Source organism: Corapipo altera, unplaced genomic scaffold, assembly GCF_003945725.1.
Source record: "Corapipo altera isolate COAL_440 unplaced genomic scaffold, ASM394572v1 24, whole genome shotgun sequence".
NCBI classification, from domain to species: domain Eukaryota; kingdom Metazoa; phylum Chordata; class Aves; order Passeriformes; family Pipridae; genus Corapipo; species Corapipo altera.
In genome coordinates, this window is record NW_020884903.1 from 7,106,616 (window position 1) to 7,126,152 (window position 19,537).

General features: G+C 34.0%; 1 protein-coding gene and 1 long non-coding RNA gene across 2 annotated transcripts in view; one reads left to right on the top strand and one right to left on the bottom strand.

Annotated features, from left to right (window-relative positions):
* LOC113950792 overlaps nucleotides 1-1,926 on the bottom strand; it is a 34,099-nt gene extending 32,173 nt beyond the window's left edge. Inside the window, exon 1 of the long non-coding RNA XR_003528881.1 lies at nucleotides 1,769-1,926. This is a non-coding gene — a long non-coding RNA (uncharacterized LOC113950792). The remainder of the gene's footprint in view (nucleotides 1-1,768) is intronic.
* CCDC102B (coiled-coil domain containing 102B) overlaps nucleotides 1-19,537 on the top strand; it is a 48,070-nt gene that overhangs the window by 14,164 nt on the left and 14,369 nt on the right. Inside the window, exons 2-4 of the mRNA XM_027651018.1 lie at nucleotides 3,097-3,717; nucleotides 5,413-5,627; nucleotides 9,616-9,724. Of these exons, the coding sequence (XP_027506819.1) occupies nucleotides 3,109-3,717; nucleotides 5,413-5,627; nucleotides 9,616-9,724 (933 nt within the window). The 5' untranslated portion in view covers nucleotides 3,097-3,108. The remainder of the gene's footprint in view (nucleotides 1-3,096; nucleotides 3,718-5,412; nucleotides 5,628-9,615; nucleotides 9,725-19,537) is intronic.

The following is a 19,537-nucleotide window of genomic DNA, read 5'->3' on the forward strand; positions in this document are numbered from 1 at the left end:
GCAAATAAAATATAATAAAAAATATATTCTAATCATCCCCTTGGAACAGTGAGATTTTTGACCATTTCAGAACTTTTGGAAAGATTAACACATTTTTCTGATTTCTAAATATTTTCTTTCTTTCAAGAAAGATATTTTAGACTACTTCTTTAAAAATAGATATGAGCACAAATCTTAATAATTCATAGTTGTAAGAAAATTCCTGTTACAAACAATATTTCTATTATTTTATGTTTTAATCCTGAGTCAGCCAACCACTTAAATTACCTCTAGTAATCTTAAGGAGGATTGCTACAAAACAGTTTGGATTAGATTTTCTGAAAAGCACATAGGGAAGTTAAGACTCCTAGAAACATCTGATTTTCCTTATCACCTTGGACTGAGCCAGTACTTCCGTTTTCTGGAGGAGGAGCAACTTATTTTAATTCTTTTTTTTTTTTTTAATTTTAGGTATGGAGTTGGAATCATCTATCCATGATGAAAAGTGCAGTCAAAGTTCAAACTATTAGAAGGCTAAGAGACTAGTAGCTTAGAATCATAGAATCGATTGGGTTGGAAAAGACCTCCGAGATCATCGAGTCCAACCCTTGGTCCAAATCCAGTCCATTTACTAGATCATGGCACTCAGTGCCATGTCCAATCTGTGTTTAAAAATCTCCAGGGATGGTGAATCCACCACCTCTCTGGGCAGCCCATTCCAATGCCTGATTACTCTCTCTGTAAAGAATTTTCTCCTGATATCCAACTTAAATTTCCCCTGGCGGAGCTTAAGCCCGTGCCCCCTTGTCCTACTGCTGAGTGCCTGAGAGAAGAGACCAACCCCCACCTGGTTAGAACTTCCCTTCAGGTAGTTATAGACAGTGATGAGGTCACCTCTGAGCCTCCTCTTCTCCAGGCTAAACAACCCCAGCTCCCTCAGCCTCTCCCCATAGGACTTATGCTCCAGTCCCTTCACCAGCCTTGTTGCTCTTCTCTGGACCCGCTCCAGCACCTCAATATCCTTTCTGAACTAAGGGACCCAGAACTGAACACAATACACAATACAGCTTGTACAAGCCTGCTTCAAATATTATACCTGTAAATTTGATCTGACTGGCAGTGCCCCTGTCTTGATAGCACTTGAGCCATCACAGCGGAGAAGAGCAAGAATTCATGACCAGTGACTCTTTTTTTCAGTGGGTTACAGTGAAGTTTCTTCACACCCATAATGAAACCACAGCACGAAGATATTCTGATTCATGAAGATTTCTCAGGTCTTTCAGAGTTTCAACCACAGAAAAACATTTCCATTCTTATCTCTCCAAATATTTTTAAACTGGGTATTCCCCAAGGTCTCCCTTCTTTTAGTGAATACACAAAGCTGCTAACAAGATCCATTAAAAAATCTACTGATTATGAAGAGTGCAATAAACATTTCTGTAGATATAGATAGTTTGGTACAGAAAAAAAAAAAGATAAAATTTAAAACCTCAAAAGTTTCAACAATTTCATTATATATTTATTATATTATGTAATATATTTATATATATTATTATATATATAAAATTTACTTTAATTTTTTTTTTTTTCATTAAAGCTTTAGGAAACAAAGGCTTTATCACAACCCAAAAGTTAAATTAAAAGCTTATTGCAAGAGTTTAATGTGTAGTTATTTTAGCTCTACTGAGCCTCATACAAAATTGTGGGTGGTAATATCTTTGTATTTTGGATAAGGCATATTCAAATTAAGTTACTGGAAGTAGGTCAAGAAACATAAAAAAGACTTAACCTTGATGAAACTTTGGCAGCAGCTGCGTAACATCTGTGTAGAGTTGCTCTGGGGGTTGGTGCTGAAGGGAATTTGGAATGTTTTACTGTCCTTTTCCTTCTCTCATATCCATACTTCACTACAACAGTTCTCCATTAGCTTCTAACAAATGGTAAATAAATGTCCTGGAAATCTTGGAAAAGTTGAAAACAGCTGGAAAACTGGAACACAACCTGCAAAAACATCTATTCAGCTGAAGTGAAACATGGCTGAATGGCAAAACTTCTCTTCAGAATTTTGTTTGGAGCATTGGCCTTCTACATTTCAAATGCAGGTGTTAATACTAATTACAGTAAAAGATAAACCTGATGTTTTTTGCACATGGATATTGGAATATAAGAAAAATTTCTTTTCTACTTTAAATAACTTGGTCTTCTATTGAAATAGCAAGATTTTTAGGTTTATTTATTTGTTTGTATTTTGTTTGCTTTGTGGGTTTATTTTGGTTTTAATATAAACAAGAAGAAAAAACTCAGGGAGGTGTGATTAGTCTCTACAGACTGTCCACATCAGCATTTTCTCAGCACAGGTGTAGGAAAGAAATTTCTGAGATACTTTTTTTTTCCTCTAGCCAAATGAGCAATAAATAATGAAAAGATAAATAATGAATAGGAAAGCAATAAGATTTACTAGCAGAGTCATATCATCAAGAGGAAGGCCATACAGTACAGTAGGATAGCACTACACTTTCAAGAATATTGTAAGAATATGCTGCCTGTACATCTTCTGTAATGTAGACAACAAAATAAAACCCCCTGTAAAAAAGCTTGATTTTTCTCATGAAACAAAGAAAATGCAAAGGCTGGGGGGTGGTTGATCACATTTTTTCCTTAAGTATGCAAATCACAGGGTAAGTTTTCCTAGTATGAAATTCCACAGTTTGGGGAAGAAAGGAAATGAATTGTGATTGCAGTTCTAGGCAAATAATCTCCTCTTACTATATATGTAAAATATATATTGATTCAATTTAATCTTGTCTTGAAGGACAAAAGCTTTTGTCTGGTTTCTTTAGACTCAAAAAATTTTTGACAGAACTATGTTTAATGATGCTTCCTTTGCTAGCAGTTCCTAGCCAAGTAATAGGTATTCCTGTTTATGCTGTACTAGAAAAGTATACATAAAAGATATTTTAATAGCTGGTTCTTGTTGATTAAGCACATTTCTAAAACATGAACAGCATTATTAAAATTAACCCATTATTATAGCAGTAAAAAGCCCATTTTGTTGGAGGTTATTCATACAATCTAATTGAGTAAAGCTAAATTATTCTCTGTCTTTGTCTTTTTTAGAAGTGAAATTAGATGATGAATCAAAACACGAACTTGGGCTCCATTCAGAAACAAATGGAAGAGACACACATTTTTGGGACCCAACCGAGACAACCTTATAAATTAGATGGAGATTGCCAACCAGGCGACCATCTATGTAATTCAAATCTGCCATCTCAAAGTTTCTACCCATGTTCATCTCATTATACATATATGCATATGAACTACAGCAGTGATTGGGAAATTTTTGAAGCAGTAAAAGTTCAGGAATTGGAAGAAGTTAAAGCCAGAGCTGCCCAAATGGAGAAGACCATGCGCTGGTGGTCAGATTGTACTGCTAACTGGCGGGAGAAATGGAGCAAAGTTAGAGGAGAAAGAAATAAAGCCCGAGAGGAAGCAAGACAACTGAGAATCAAATTAGACAGTGCCATAAAAGAAATAAGTATGCTTAAAAAAATAAATCAAAATTTAATAAGTGAGAAGGAAAACTTAGAAAATGGAACTGCTTGGAAAACAGAATGCAGTTGCTCAGAAATATATTATGGTAAAAAAGACCGAAACATGTTAACATTTCTGGAACCAGAACCTGTGAAAGAACTGAGCAAAATCATCAAAATTCCTGGGGCAGAAGACACAAAGAAGGTAAAGAATGGAGAATCTTTTTTTAGTTCATGAAGCAGCAGCAGAATATGGAATTTTTCAAGCATTTTGACCAAAATGCTGCCTCATCCATTCGCTAGCAAAACCATTTTTCTTCACCCATCTAAATATTCCTAATATAGAGAAATACAGAAAATAATTCATACCCATGCACTATGACTAAACATTTAAGTAGCAGAGGCAGACTATTCTATCCAATAACTTACAGTATTGCTCTGACTCTCATGTTTTAAGGTAATAGGTTACCTCTGTTATCTGAATTCATCATGTTCTGTGTACTCACTTTTTCTTTCCCCCTCCAAAAAAAAGCAAACTAGATTCTTAGCTTTTAAAATAAAACCATTTAATTCTCTCTGAACTTCAGAAATATGGGAATAGATGAGGCAAAGTTTTTTGCAAATTTGCAAGAATTTTTCTTTGATAAGGAGGGCAACTAAATCCTGACATAGGATTAAACAATCAGGCATTGTTTAATCAGCTCCCAGTTCTACAAAAGATCCAGTTATGTCCATCAAAAATGGAACTACTTTTGCATGTTTCACCACCTTTAATTCTGTGCCTTGGCATGCACTGTATAATCTTCATAGACAGCATCATGTCAAAAATGTATTTGTTATCTGATAGATAGTAGCCATTGTAGATATAGGTAATTTTTTCATACATTGCAGAAAAATGGTTCTCCCTATATTGTAGTACATAGGAAATTTTTTACTTCAAGGGAAATCGTTGGGATTTTAGATCTGAATATGTTCTGTTCAGAATTTTCATTCACTCTCTAATGCATATAAATTGTAATAAATTCCTGTGAAATCTGAAAAAAAATATAATGTTAGTATGGAGAATAAATTTTGCCAAAAAATGCTTGCCTTTTATATTTTTGGGCAGACAAATGTGCCACATGAAGGAAATAACACTAAACATATTTTAACTATTTCTCTTTAACATAAAGTAATTTCTACTTAAAAACTGAAACTTTATATGTGAGTGTGAATCAGTGGTTTCTAGTATTTTGTGATGTAAATTTTGAGCATTATTATAAAAACTCAAAAGAACAGTGGTATGAAATAGAACTGTCAGTAATCTGCTAAAATGACATTAGCTTTTAAACACCGTTCATCAGAAGTGGTAAAACAATAACATTTATAAAAGAAACTTGTTTATAAGAGACATTAAATCATCCTACTGATTATGTTTTTTATTTTTTAGTTATTTTTCCTAGTTGCTGTTAGTTTTGCTCATTTTTTCATGTGAAACATTTGCCTTCAAAATAGATATTTATATACTTTGCTCCTTATGAAAAACTTGTATGATCCTATTGCCTGCTTCAACACAATTTACATTAAAAGTTAAAGAGTTCATAAAGTAGAATTTCTTAATATATTGTTTATATACATAACTTGCATTCTGGGTTTTATTAGTTCCAGGATTCTGTCTTCACCATAGTTATAGCCAACAAATGATAAATGAAATCTATTTCTTTAATAAAGACACATTAGAAATATTTTTGATATGAAGTCATAACAGAAGGTGTGAGATGTCACAAAATTACAGTGATTCAACTTTTTCTTCCTATGTGACTTCACTGTCTAGAAAAGCCTTGGTAGGCCCTGCAGGAATTATCTCAGACTTTCCCTTTCATTTATGTTTTTCTCAGATGCCATATTTTTGTTTTCTCAGGATGTGGAGGTAAATAAAGTCCAGAGCAATCACAATAAAAAATTCACTCCAAAGTCCCCTGATTTCTTCCCTGATGGACTTCCCAGTATCTATTTGGAGGAAGCTAAAAAAACTTTGGACACTACAGCTAAGACAACTGAGAATGACTTAATACATGTTTCAGTCTTACATTTGCATTTGGCTGAGATTAAGAAAATCTTACAGAAGGAAAGAGAGTAAGTACAAAATATATCCTACTTGGGGAAATCTCTCTTAAAAATAAAGGGGTTTAAGACACTTTCTACTATAGATATGGTGATTTTTGCATTTATATCTCATATGCTCTCATTTTTAAGCTTTAATCATTGCTATTTACCAGGCTCTGAAAAAAATTTAGAGAAAGAATTCAGCATAGTGACTATGTGACTGTAATTTCAAAGTCAGTTGAAGTTAATCAGAAAATCAAAATGAAGAAAACCTCAACCCTGTCTATTTCAAATATATTCAACCATATCCATTCAGAGAGTGTAATAGTAAACTGTTTTGAAGAATTTCTTTACTGTCAGCTTGTTTCACAATTGTCCTGTAGATAGCACAAACCTGAGTAAAAAAAAAAAGCTTTAATTTCCCAACTAGTGTTTAATGTGTTTTGTTATATGAAATAGATAGCTGTAGAAAGTATACAATAACTTTTTACTTGAATCATATCGCAGAAGATGACCAGAAGTATGTTCTCTCTCCTTAATAAGTTAGGCTTTTTGTGGAAGCAATATATATATGTGTGTGAGTTAGGAGACTGATGCTTCACAAATTTAATTTTACTCTGGTTAAAATATTTAGGGTCCTAGGCGCTTCATCTTTCAATGGCAATCAAGGATACATACAAGAATATGTATGTATAATAATTTTCTTTTAGAAACATGATAATTTTTCAACTCTTGTTTTTAGTCACCTTTTAGGTAAAACTTTTATAAACCATGATTTTGCCTACTGGTTTTGGTTTTGGTTTGTTTGTTTGTTCACATGCTTCTCTAGCCAATTTCTAATTGTATTTCAGAGAGATAGATTTTGCCATTTATGCCTGGATGTTACTGACTGGTACAAAGTAATAAATTTACTGGCACAGGGTAAGAATTGAGGCATATCTAGAACATGCAATATGTGGCTGTGCCAACCTCAGGCAGCAAATGCTCACAGAGCAGTGATTTCCACATAACAGCAGGCGTTGGGTATAACAACTCCCTCTCTAGGTCAGTTTGGGCAGCATTTCCTCTGTATAAAGATGTTATATTAGCAGAATATATGCAACTTCACAGTATGAAGCAACTTTATTTGACAAAGCACACAGTGAATAGCTAGGAATAACATTACTGGGAAAAGTGATATCATAGCCACTGGTCTCTTGAGATAGCTGGTGAATCTTCATTGGGCTGGCTGTCATCTGCTGGCTCAGAAAGGGCTGGTCTCTGCTGCTTAGTGGAATTGACTGATTTTGCTGAGTTTCCATCATCAGATTCCCGGTTTTCCCTTTTAGGTTTTGTTCTTGTTCATAACAGTAAATTTGCTTCTGGATTCTGGAGCTGTTAATAATGTCTAGCTCAACAATCTCACCTCTGCGTTTTTACTTCCCTTCTCTTGCATGGCTCTAGCTTCAGTACTTTCTCACAGCTTCTTCCTCACAACTTAGCATTTTTCTCAGTGGACTTGAGCCAATGACACACACAGCTGTGCTTCATCCAAAGCAAGCAGATCACAGACAGCTTGAACCCCAAGGCCAAAGGTGACTTTGGTAGTCAGTATGATCTTACTCATAGACTAGAGGACTTCTCAGTAGTTTTCTGGTTTACGTGCAGTACTCTGAACTGTGGCTGCATTTTTTCCAGAGCCAAGTTAGCTTAAGCAGATCCAGTGTTTGGACTTGCCCTTGTTACCTATCTAATTTTCCTATAAGATGTTTTGTGTCTTCACCCTGAGAGGACCTATGGCTATTGCATTTTGTTTAGAGCTATCATCAGTAATGCTGGTATACCCTTACACACACAGATCAGGCTTTGCAAAATGCAAAAAGAAAGAAGAACTAAAAAAAAATAATAAATAAAAGAAAGAGATGAAAGTTTATATTTTGACTTTCAAAAAATGTCAGGGTTGGATTTGCAATGTAAAATCACACACCATCATCCTCTACTAGGCACTAATAGCTCATATCAAATACACATTTGAGGTCCCATTGACATAAATGGGAATTAAAAACCTTATGAGTTGTTCAACACGTTAAATAATAATTTGCCTAAAATAGTTATCTTTGGTCATTTTTTGGATCAGTGATCTCATATAAATGTCTTCTAGTTTTAAGAATGTAGTTTGTTCCATTTTGAACTTAAAAATGTTTCTTTCCTCTAAAACCAAAAGCCCACAAACTACACTCGTAGTTAATAATACCAAAGAGGAATTTCTTAGAGCTGGATGCGTAGAGTTAGATAGTGGATACAGAAGGCTCTGTCTGAATATCAAGAAGTGCTTTTTTTTTTCTGTGAGGGTGATTGAACACTAGCCCAGGTTTCCCAGAGAGGTTGTTGTGTTGTGTTGTGTTTGCATCCTTGGAGAGCTTCAAAAGCTATCTGAATGTGGATTTGAGCAACTAGCTCTAGGCAACCTTCCTGAGCAGGGGATTTGGACCAGATGACCTCCACAAGTCCCTTTCAACCTCAACCATTCTGTGTAATTATGTGGTTTAATTAGATAATAAGGAGTTAAAATAGCTGGTTACAAGAGCTATTAAAATGCTATGACCTTGATCTTTTTACCTAGTAGTAAGCTGCTTCACTGACCTTAGCTATAGTCTTTCTTCCACTCTTTGTTTTCTTTATTTAAATAGTAAATTTTGTATAGTCAGGAGCAGTTGTTTCATTTAGTAGTATCAGAGGGAGCTGATCTCACTTAAGAGGTACTGTAACACAAAATAAAGCTATTGTCTTCTAAATAAACTCCTCATACTGGACATTCCTCTTTTACTTCTCAGATTAGACCATTTCTAAGGACTTTCACTACATTCAATAAAGTCAATAGGCTATTATTCAAAGTATTAAGCTGTCATCTTCCATGCTTTCCCATTCTACTGTATTAAATGTCCTGCTTCGTTATTCTTTTAGTTCCCCCATGAAGTCATGATATCATTCCAATGAGATAGTCCATTACTTTAAAAGAAAAAATGTTGAGTTGAATTGCATGACATACATCTTGCTCCACTTTGCTTTGTGAGTGATGGTGTTTATTTTATTACTACAATGTTATGGGAGCTCTAGGTGTTTGCTAAGAGAAGATGTATGATATGCTAAATCTAGGTAGAAAAAGGAGATCCCTGGTTCAAGAACAAGAAGATTTTTCACTGAAGTGGATTGCTTCATTAATGTAGCTAACTGAGCCAGTCCAGTCAGTGGTAACTCTTGCTATCTTTGTGCAAGCCTGCAGTGTGCTGCATAGAAATGCCCCAGACAAATCCCATCAACACACTTTGCTTTAACAGATGTTCTCAGAATATAGTTCTAGTCTAGTCTGGCAATAGCATCTTTAGTAAAAAGGTTGACAGATTCCATTAGTCTCAGAATGGGAAATAACTACAATCTGGCACAACAGTTTCTTCAATTCCAGAATTGGAATTTTTGTTTAAACTGTTTCAATATTTTTTTTCATTCTACAGGCATAGTACTTCCGAGCTAAATATTCCATTTTCCTAAAATTCTTCTAACATTTTCTTTCAAGAACAATTATTTATTGAAATATGAAATATACATATTTTAATTTTTTTTAACATCTAAAGTCAATCAACTTCAATTTGTGTTGTGTCTTCATACTGTATATTTTCCCCTGTCTTCTGTCTATACAAAAAGATGTAATATCTTTTCTCTGAGGATCTTCACTACCTTGATATAAACTAGGTGATCTGAATCACTAACTGAAGTCAAAGTTCATATTTTCTTCAGTTTATCCCAAATTTTATTTTATTAAAATTTTAATTCTGTACTACTGGATTTCTTTTTTCTCTGTAGCTATTAATTTTGGTAAATGTCTTGGAATAATTATGTGATGATAAGTTTTTAATAAAATCAAGATATATCATTGATAAAGGCAGCAAAATATAACAAGCTATGGAAAGGATATTCAAAGTAATTTGTCTTTTGTCAGCTTAAAAATGGTACAATGCTGAATTTTAAAATATTTTTTCAGAATGAATGTATTTCTGGAAAAAGAAATGGAAAAGATGGAAAATGAATTATTTCTTTATAAATGGAAATATGAAGAACTGAGGCAAACCAAACTGGAAAGCCTGAAACAGGTATGTTGGCAGTACATCATTATCACATGGAGTAAGAAAGAGAATTTAGACTTCTGATTTCCTGTGTTGTAACTAAGAGTAACTGGCAAGGAGGGGTGGCAGCATTCTCAGAGATGATGGGGACACTCTAAGATACAGGCTGTGGCCAAGAGAGGTAACTCCTGCCTAGGGAGAGCTGAGTGCCAGTTCAGGTGCAGCTGGCAAGCCCAGCACATGTCCTATATCTTTGGGGAGTGGTGGTTTCTCCAGAAGTTTGCATGTGGGAGGGAGCTGGGAACACATTGATGGCAGCATGAGATACAGGAGCAGCTGTAGCAGCACAGCCTGGGGCACAATCTGCAGCACCAGCTGGAAGAACTGCTGTTGGCACGGCAGAGACCTCAACTCAGAGCTGCTGAGGGAGGATGCAGGTTCCCAGGCCTTGAGCTGCAGGCAGCTAATGAGGAGACCTCTGAACTAGGAAAGGAGGCAATGAGAGATTACAGACCATAGTTAAATGAAGAACTGGTGGTCATGTGGAAAGCTTGGGGCACAAGTGATAAGAGCAAGAAAGACTTCAGGAATGATAAAAGAGTGTGAAGTGACACCTGTCTCAAGCGTTGGTAAAGAAATGTACACATCCTGGAAACAAGCAGGAAAAATTAGAGCTGTTCGGGGTTACAGGACTGCAACATATTTGGAACAATTCAAATACTGTGCGAAGTTCATGTAGCTGGAGTATTATGAAGGACTTCCAGAAACATTGGCAAGGAAGGGTTGAGGGGTGGATCTGTAAGGGATCTATAAGCAGCACAGATCTTTTGAGATCTCCAGCAGGATGGAAGTTAATCACACTTGTGACTCAGGACCAGAGGAAAAGCTAATAATGATGTCATTACAGTAGGAGTTTGTTACAGGCTACCTGATGGGGAAGCAAATAAAGTGTTTAAAGAACCCAAAATTCTTGTGTTGTTGACCCCAGTTCTCACAGGTGACTGACTAGAGCTGCTAGAAAGGCAACATGGCTGTTGCAATCAAAGAGATTTCTGGAGGGTTTCAAAAATAAATTCTTCCTGAAGATATTAAAAGGATCAACCAGTGGTGATGTATAGCTGAATCTACTGTTGACTAATATGAAGGAAACTAGTTAGGGTTGTGATGATGAATAATTTCCTTATCTGTGGTAACTTTGAAATAGCAGTGTTGGTGGTCCTGAAAGAAGTCAGAAAGATGAGCAGAAGAGTACAGACTCTGAACCTAAGGAAAGCAGGATATTGGCTTGCTCGAGGAACTATTGGAATCATGGGAGGCAGCTCTGACAGGTAAACAAAGGAGTCCACCAAAGCTGGCAGGTCTTGAAGTACAGAATCTTCCAATTGCAACAAATGTTTGTCCTAGTGCTCAGGAGAACTGGTAGATTTGTCAGGAGATTGATTTAGCTTATAAGGGAGAGTTCTGATGCCAGAAAGCAATATGCTTTTATAAAGAAGATCAGCCTTCAAAGGAGTAATTTAAGAACATTGCCAGGTTATGTAAGATTAGTGTTAGGAAAGAAATGTTCATTTCAATCTGAGTTCATGAGCAGAAGAATAAGAAATATTTGTGTTGCAGTTTACAGGGTTTAGCTTTCTGAACAATGAATTGAGGACCTCTTAGATCCAACAAAACTCAAAATGTGTGTCTATATAACTGAACATAGATAGTGAATTTAAAATTTCCTATGAATTTAACATCTTAGATTTGGAATAATGCAGGGAATTCAGCTTTCTTTCATGTTTTGGAAAAGATTTCAAGACATCTATTAAATCCCAAGTTCTAGTTAAAAATTGGTGCATCTGTAAATAGAATTTCCTTCGTAGATGAACATACGCAGGAACAAATCAACATCTATCTCTCATATTGGAGTTCCTTCAGATTTTAGTTCTCTATTTTCTGCTTGCTCATTAAGTAGGATTCTAGCTTGTTATTTCTGCAAAATAGAGGAAGTCTAGATTTAGATAATTGTTTTGCTTAAGAAATGTAATCTTTGTACTTTATGGTGCTGTCACCAGGAATAACACAAAAAGCAGTAAAAATTTACTGAGAATTTGTTGGAAATTGATGGATAGCAATTTTTATACATGTGCATGTGTTGTTGCTTTTTTTTTAGAAACATGCTCAGTTGCTTTAATTGCTAACAGGAGATGATATTTTGAGCATTCTATTAATTTTCTGAGATTTATAAGACATACCTCTAATTTTTAAATTACAGAACAACATTGGTCTTGATGAATCTGACTAATGAATGAAATCTGACTGTGAATGAAATTACTTATATTAGTGGAGTTTTTGCAAGTGAAAACCCTTCCTTTACTGAAAAAAACCAGACCTTGTTTGTTGACAACACATCTGTGAATATCATTCACTATATATTACTGTTGAGAAATGGCTGCTGGAACACCATACAAGATTTTGACAGTGAAAAATTTGAAAGTGAAATAAAGGAAAGTGCAGACATGTACTAGGGTAAGCATGAAATCTGATTCCTGTACACACTTGCAATATTAAATCACAAAGAAATTTCTGGATTAATAACAGATCAATCACTACATCTGGATTATTTTCATGCCCTTGACTAAGAGTTTTTGGTTTTAGTTATGCCTAAATTAATCTGCTATTCCCTTTTGTAGATTGCCTAACAGTCCCACTGGGAATGCGAAAAAAGTGCTTGGTCTGCAAGTGACAGTGCCATAGTAAATTAAACCATTTTCAAGAATGTATAGCTCTACTAACCTTTTGGAAGTTGTAGAGATTTTGTGGAATGATAGAAATTTCACAGCTACCGAGATTTGATTATTAGTGCCACCAGTAACTAATTAATTTCTGTTAAAAGATGTGTATTTACTTTCCTTGGAACAAACTAAATACAGAAAGCCTCGGTGATCTTGATGATCATCTTTTTAAAAAATTATGCATTCTGCATAAGCTTGTAAATTGTAAATAAGTTTTCAATGTATTGAGTTAACTAAAAAAAGTAGTAAAGTGGCAATTTATGTTCATAGTAACCATGAGCACTATAGAGAGCTTTGTGTGACACTAGCATTGAATTTGTTTGGAGTCATAAATTAGATCATTTTAACAGACATATCAGAAAGCTACATTTAGTGTTAAAATTGATAATTTCCTATTCTGTTATAAGAATTCTGTTCTCCCATTAAGTAATAAAGTAAAAAGTTAAGATTAACACTAAGAAGCTCATTGTTCAAATCTTGATTATGTTTGACAGGCCTCTTTATTTTCAAGCAGTCAGATGTCATCTTTTTTTACTGCATATCATTTTGTCCGTTTCTCCAAGGACACAGAATTTCTCATTCATTTTACTTTCTCTAGCCTATCCTTAATTTCAAGTACACTTTCGTTATGACAGTTTCAAACTGAGTCCTAAGTGGTTATTCTTAAAATTAACTCCTCACTACAGACTAGGGCTTAAGTTTTCCCTTACTTGTCTAAAAAACTGAAAATTGTGTCTTGGCTTTCTTTAAAAAGCTAGTGAATGAAGACTTTATTTCTGCCAAATATTTTTCCAGGAAGGAAAATGGAAATTGGGTGTACCTTCCTTATACTTTGTATTTATCCCAGGGAAAATGTATTCTACTATATGGAGACTACCTTAAAAATTATTGTGAATTTGTGGCCTAAGATTGCTATGAGTATCAGAGATTGCTAGATACCTTTGCAGCTTTTGAAGAGACCTATTTATGAGCTTGCTAAACAATATTCAATCCATAAAATCACATCCTAAACTGAGATTTATGTGTCTACATTTCTTAGCTGTAAAAGACATTTTGTATGTACTGTCTAGTTAATAAGCTTCACTTATACTCCTAGAGGAACTTTTAGCTCTTAGTGGGATACTAAATCAACTAATATTTTCTATGCCTTGCTTTCCACATATATTAAAAATAACATATTAACAGCTGTAAAACACCGACATTTTAAAAAAGGGGAAAGCAATTACTCAGTATAAAATTACATTTATTGTTGTGTTTGCATGAAACTCCACAGAAGGGCAAAAATCAACTTTGTAAAACTATAAAATAAATGGTGTTGACATTAGATATATTTGGGGTTAAACTACACTTTATTGGAAAAACCAGGAATCTTTAAGTTCTCTGAAGAGCATGAACATTTCTACATCAATAACATTATCTGTTGAACGTTCCCGGAAACGGACTACTCAATTTTGTCAGATACAGTTTATTTTCCAACCAATTAACCAACAGTGTGAGAAACACAAAAAGTGTATCTGAGTTTGATTACTCAGCTATTTGGACTCCTTGTTAAACAGAGCAAATCCTTAGTGTGTTGCCCTGATGTTTGTAAACACAGAATTGTAGTTAGCAAGACAGTTAAAGTTTTAGGTTTTAGAAAGGTCACTTAATCTTATAATATGCACAATAAAACATTCTTGTTTATATTCATTGCAAGTCTTCCTCAAAATCTGTCTTTAAAATTCCTGTAGGAGATGATTTTCTGGTCATTTAAAAATTAAATAAGATGGAATATTTACAAAGCAATTTTATATTAGACTGAAAAGAGTGAAAAAATGTATGTACTACTGTATTCCACTGGTGTGCACTGTAGACTTACAAATGCCACTATAGGCAGCAACTTCTGTGTTGCTTAAAGTAATTTTCAGCGAGCTGAAGTGAAGAATGTGCTCTTACTCTGCATTATCTAGTGTTTTGGTAGTTAATGAGGGAAATTCATATTCCAGGTTGTGGGACATGAGACAAAAATTACTTTAATTGGTACTTAAAGCTTATCAGAACATCAGTAATAAGAAAAGTATCCCTATATAAAAAGGAAACCAGGCTAAATTAATATTTTGTATCTTTGGCAAAGACATTTCTGTTCTTCCTCTTTTTTACACTGTTGAAGGTAAGTCATCAGCTATTGATTTTGCACTGCAGCAAAGAAAATAATCTTTAAACATCTTTTAACACAAATGTTTTCTGTTCTCTTTCTCAGTATACAGGTGTTTTACATTGTATATTACAGCAATCTATGTGTTGTTACTTAGAAGCATTATTTTCTTTAAGAGATCATGAATGGTTCCCTACCTGTTGCTTTGCAGGTGGAGGCAGCTCCACTGATGTGAGTGAAGCTTCTGAATAAATCAAGTTTTCTACTATCACTGTAAACATTTAAATGCTCTTTAAAACGAAATGGTCTTTTTGGAAGCTCAGGTTGTTCACAGCTGTCCTGTTGAAGATTCTCTGTGATTTCTACCTTCTCCAGAAACCTTTATTATGAAATTACCTTATAGTGTGAAGATGTCACAGAGTTGCTTACCTATAATTGCTTTTTTCATTCACTTAGTATATACCTGAAATAGAAATAGTGATACTCTGATAATCTTACGGGAAATTTAGACACATGTAGAACAGTCATCTATTCTGTCCCATACTCTTCACCTGACTCAAAAAATGTCTTCTGATTTTCCTCTGAATCCTGTAGAAAACATAATAATCAGGCATAACCCAGTAGCCTGAATGGTTATGCTGGTTACTGTGAATTTTTCTGTTTAATTTCTTGCTTAAGATGCATAGAAGTATTGTGTATTTTGCATGCCTATCACAGGAATAAGTGTCCCAAAAATTAATTTTGTGGTGGTTTTATATATTACAGAAGAGCCAGTAATCTGTTTTAGTGTGTTAAAGGGGTTTTTATAAAGGTTGATATCAGAATCCTCAAGGCTGAGCTTTAAAATATCATTAGGTAATTTTGTGAAAACAACATCTGAATTATTTGAGAACTCGACTTTATGGAGTGGAAACTCGTGCAGTTAATTTTCCTATGATAAAATCTCATTAATTGTAGACTAGATCTAGAATTTGGAGTGTTCCTTGCTGGTCTCAATCCTTCATTTGTTTGAGAGGCTGTTGCAATTTTCAGACTGAGTGAAACGGGATGATAATTGTGCCACACATCTGACTTGTACTTTGATAAAAGTATTTTAAAATTACTTTTGATAGACATATTTTTTTTTCCCGTCTAAATTAAAATTATTAACAGGTAATTAGAGAGTAAGGAAAGAATCTGCATTATTACTTAAGCAGCAACTGTCATAAAGTCTTAACTATTCTTTCCACTGTTTTCATAAATCAAGTCCCAGTTCACATGTAGTCTTATCTCTAGAAATTATGTACTCAATGTGAATGTTCTTACTGTCCAACATGAAGTATAATTTTTCATGCTGCATAACATCAAGGTTCCATCTGATGTTTATTTTCCTAGAAATCTAATTTGGAAAGTGCAGGAAAAGTCTACTGTTTCGTTGACCTTTTTCCCCCATACTGGCTTCTAATAAGATATTTAAACTCTATCGAGTTGTACTTGCCAATGTTTTCTCTGTTTACATCACAAGTTTTGCAAAGAACATAACAAGAAAGAACATGATTTTTAAATTTTTTTTTCAATTACTATTTATTTAAGGACATTCTGTTACAACTGAAGGATGAAAACTTAGTTTTATAAGTATGTGTAATATGTCTGTGCGTATTGAAACATATCTGTGCATACCGATTTCTGTGAAAGGAATACCATGCCAATATGGCATCATTTTAGATGTTTGTTTAGCCTGTTTTTCTGCTACTGGTAGAAAGTATAACCTAGTGAGGAAATGAGTTGAAGGTGAAGGATGAATATGCATGTGTGTACGTTTATGTGTATATGTATATTTGTTTGTGTTTTATGTACATGAAGCAATCTTTGTGCTAGAAGTTAGCAAAAGTATCTCTTCCCAGTATCCTTCCCAGGACATTTTATGATTCTGTGATTACATCTTTTAAAAACCAATTTTTCATAGTTAAGATTGAAAACCCCCACATTAAGACAAAGTTACTTCTTTATAATGTGTTAGTGTGGTTAGTTAACCATTTGGTTCTGTACCAGAAATTAATACTTTGCTGTGTATAGCTTTAAAAAACACCCTCAAAAAGGCTTTTTAATATTTAATTTATTCAATATATGTTTAAATATCCTGAATTTGCCTTTCAGTATTATATTTTAGCATTCTCTCAGTTTCTTGTTTAAGTAAATATTTCTACTAGTATGCTTATTATTCATTCACATAAAATCAACTTGGGCTAATTTTTTTTTTAAAAATAACAAACCACTGAAGAATTAAATCTAACAACAGATAGAATGTACACAATTATATTTAATGTCTGACATTAAAGATACTAAATTAAAGATACAAGCATTTTACACTTGATGTAGTCTTTTTCTTTCTATCCTTAACTAGATACGGATAGCAATGGGTCATTTAAAAAGTAACAATCTAATTTGGGGAGGGGGAGAATAACCTTAGATCATTCTCTTTCATTATTTTTGAAAATAAAATGCTCTTTTTTAGATGTGAAAAATCATAAGTGCTCCTCTATTTATCCAGGATCTAATACCTTTGTGGTTATGAACAGTTTCCACTGCAGACTCAGCCAGACTGCTAGGAATCACTTCTTATGTTAAGGAACAAGTCTGTGCAAGCCTTGAAGGCTTGTGAAATCCATTGCTGTGTAGTAATCTAGAGTTTCAGGTTTATTATATGGTAAAGGGATTAAGTAATTTTTTTGCATGCTTTTGAAGGGAAAACACATGATAAACTGGAATTAAGTTTCTTGGATTTAAATGTTCTTGTCACATTCTACCAATAACGAAGGTGCCTAAAACATCTAGTGTTAGAATTAACGTAGCTTCATGCCTACTGTCTAGGATACAGTTATATTCATACAGCTTGCACGATGGTTAGAGGTACTTTTACTTCCTAACTTATATGTGTGAAACAAAAGGTCATGCATTGTTTCGCTGTGGCTGCTGAAATTTCTTTTTGACTCAGTTGTAACGTACAAGATAGCTGTATTACTTCTGGAACAGAGAAGTAGTGCTTTCGCGGGAGGTAGGAAGAGAACCCATGCTTCCCCCTCACCACCCCCTACTTTTTCTCTCTTTTTTCTTGCTTTTTTTTTCTGTTTAATGTGTAATAGGAATTTCCTCTGATCTTGTTTAGAGAGAACTGTCTGGCACTTAAGTAAGTGCTGTTCCACTGAAGCATTGCATTTTCAGATTACTTTCAAACAAAGGATTCAGTCTTAGGAAAAATTAATGAGTGTCTTTTTTGGATACAATCACAAAAGTTTCCTTGCTTACATCAGTGAAGTACTGCATGTCTCTGAGGAACAGCATGAGTGATACCCTGAAGTCAATGAGAAATCTGCTTTGGGTCAGTTTCTGAATTAAATTCTGTAGTGACAAGTTATTAAGAACTGTGCCAGAAGATTCTTCAGGAACGTTTGTAACTTCAAAATACCAAGATAATGTGTTATGATGGGTATGGTTCAGATAAAACAGAAGAGGTGCTTTGGAAACTGTACTGAAAACAGTAGAACTATTGTTACAGACACTTGCCACCAGACCACTCTGCTATAGAAATTATCTTACATAATTTCTTACCTAGATCAAGTGACTAAAGCTGCATATTTCAAGTTCTTACTCTGAAAGAGAGCTTTATTTAGACAATGTTTTATACTATATTTACCTGAAGTCTAAGCATCACAACACTTTAAAATTTCTTTCACTTTTAAAATGGTATGGAGTGTTTTGACTACAGGAAAGCAATTTTTACAAATTCTAGTGTGGTCTCACACTATTTAGTATTCTAGTAGTCTTAGATATACATATTTGTAGAGACCTAAAGTTACAGGAAACATCCTATTACCAGCATCCCTTCTCTATTAATTTGAAAAGTCAACAGCCTTCATCTGTAAGATAAATGAAGCAGTGAAGTTCCCAAGTTAAACGCAGAAGGCTTTGAATGTTGCTTTCAGTTTTGATGTATTTTTGGTACAATTCACTAGCTGTTACATCAAAAATATACTGTAAACTGAAACAATTTTAGTTAGCATTTTATTTTCCAATTTATCAATTAGAATTCTTCTTATATCTCTAATATTATTAATTTAATAATTTCACATCAATTAGATGGAACAGTGCTCTGATCTGCAGCACATAATACTGATACTGTCCAGGAAATTCTTGAGACTGATGACAATTTGAACTTGCTTTGAGTGTTTCCAATCATGCTGACCACTATTGATTTTTCTGTTTCCTGGCAGTTCCTTATTTAGCTATGTATTTGTCTCAATTTGGTGGTATAAAGTGAGGATGGAAAATTAGATTAGAAATTGGTTGGAAACAAGAGTTATTGACCTTCTGTACAGCAAATAAAACTAATTAAAAAAAAAAAAAAGGAAAGCTTTTCCATTGCACTATTTACTTTCGTATGTTTGTTTGTTTTTTTCAGAACACTTCTGCATGTCTGTATTCATGTGAAAAATCCCTGTATTTCTAGATGAAAGGTTATCATCTTCTTCTTACAGTGCTTATTAGAAAGGCTGATGGCTTATTCTAGTCCCTGAATCAATTACTAATAATAACTAACAGTTTTATTAAACACACAGTAATAGATAACTACTTACAGTAAAGGGTGGCAAGCTGTTAAAGTGTGAACTAAAATTAAATTTATATGCTATTTATCTGTAAAGTACCAAATTTTAAAATTATCTTTGGTAAATGATAGATAAATTGTCATTTCTCTGAGACTTAAGAATGAAAATTTAATTTGCTATTCCTTTCCATAGAATAGAAGCTTATTTTTGCTTTCAATTAAGTCTATATGTGAATTTCTACTCATAGGCATACCAACTAACAAATCTATTCTTTATCATGATATTAAAAAAAGTTTTGCATTAATCAGTCTCATCTCTCTCAGTGGATAGTCTGTACTCCTTGTTT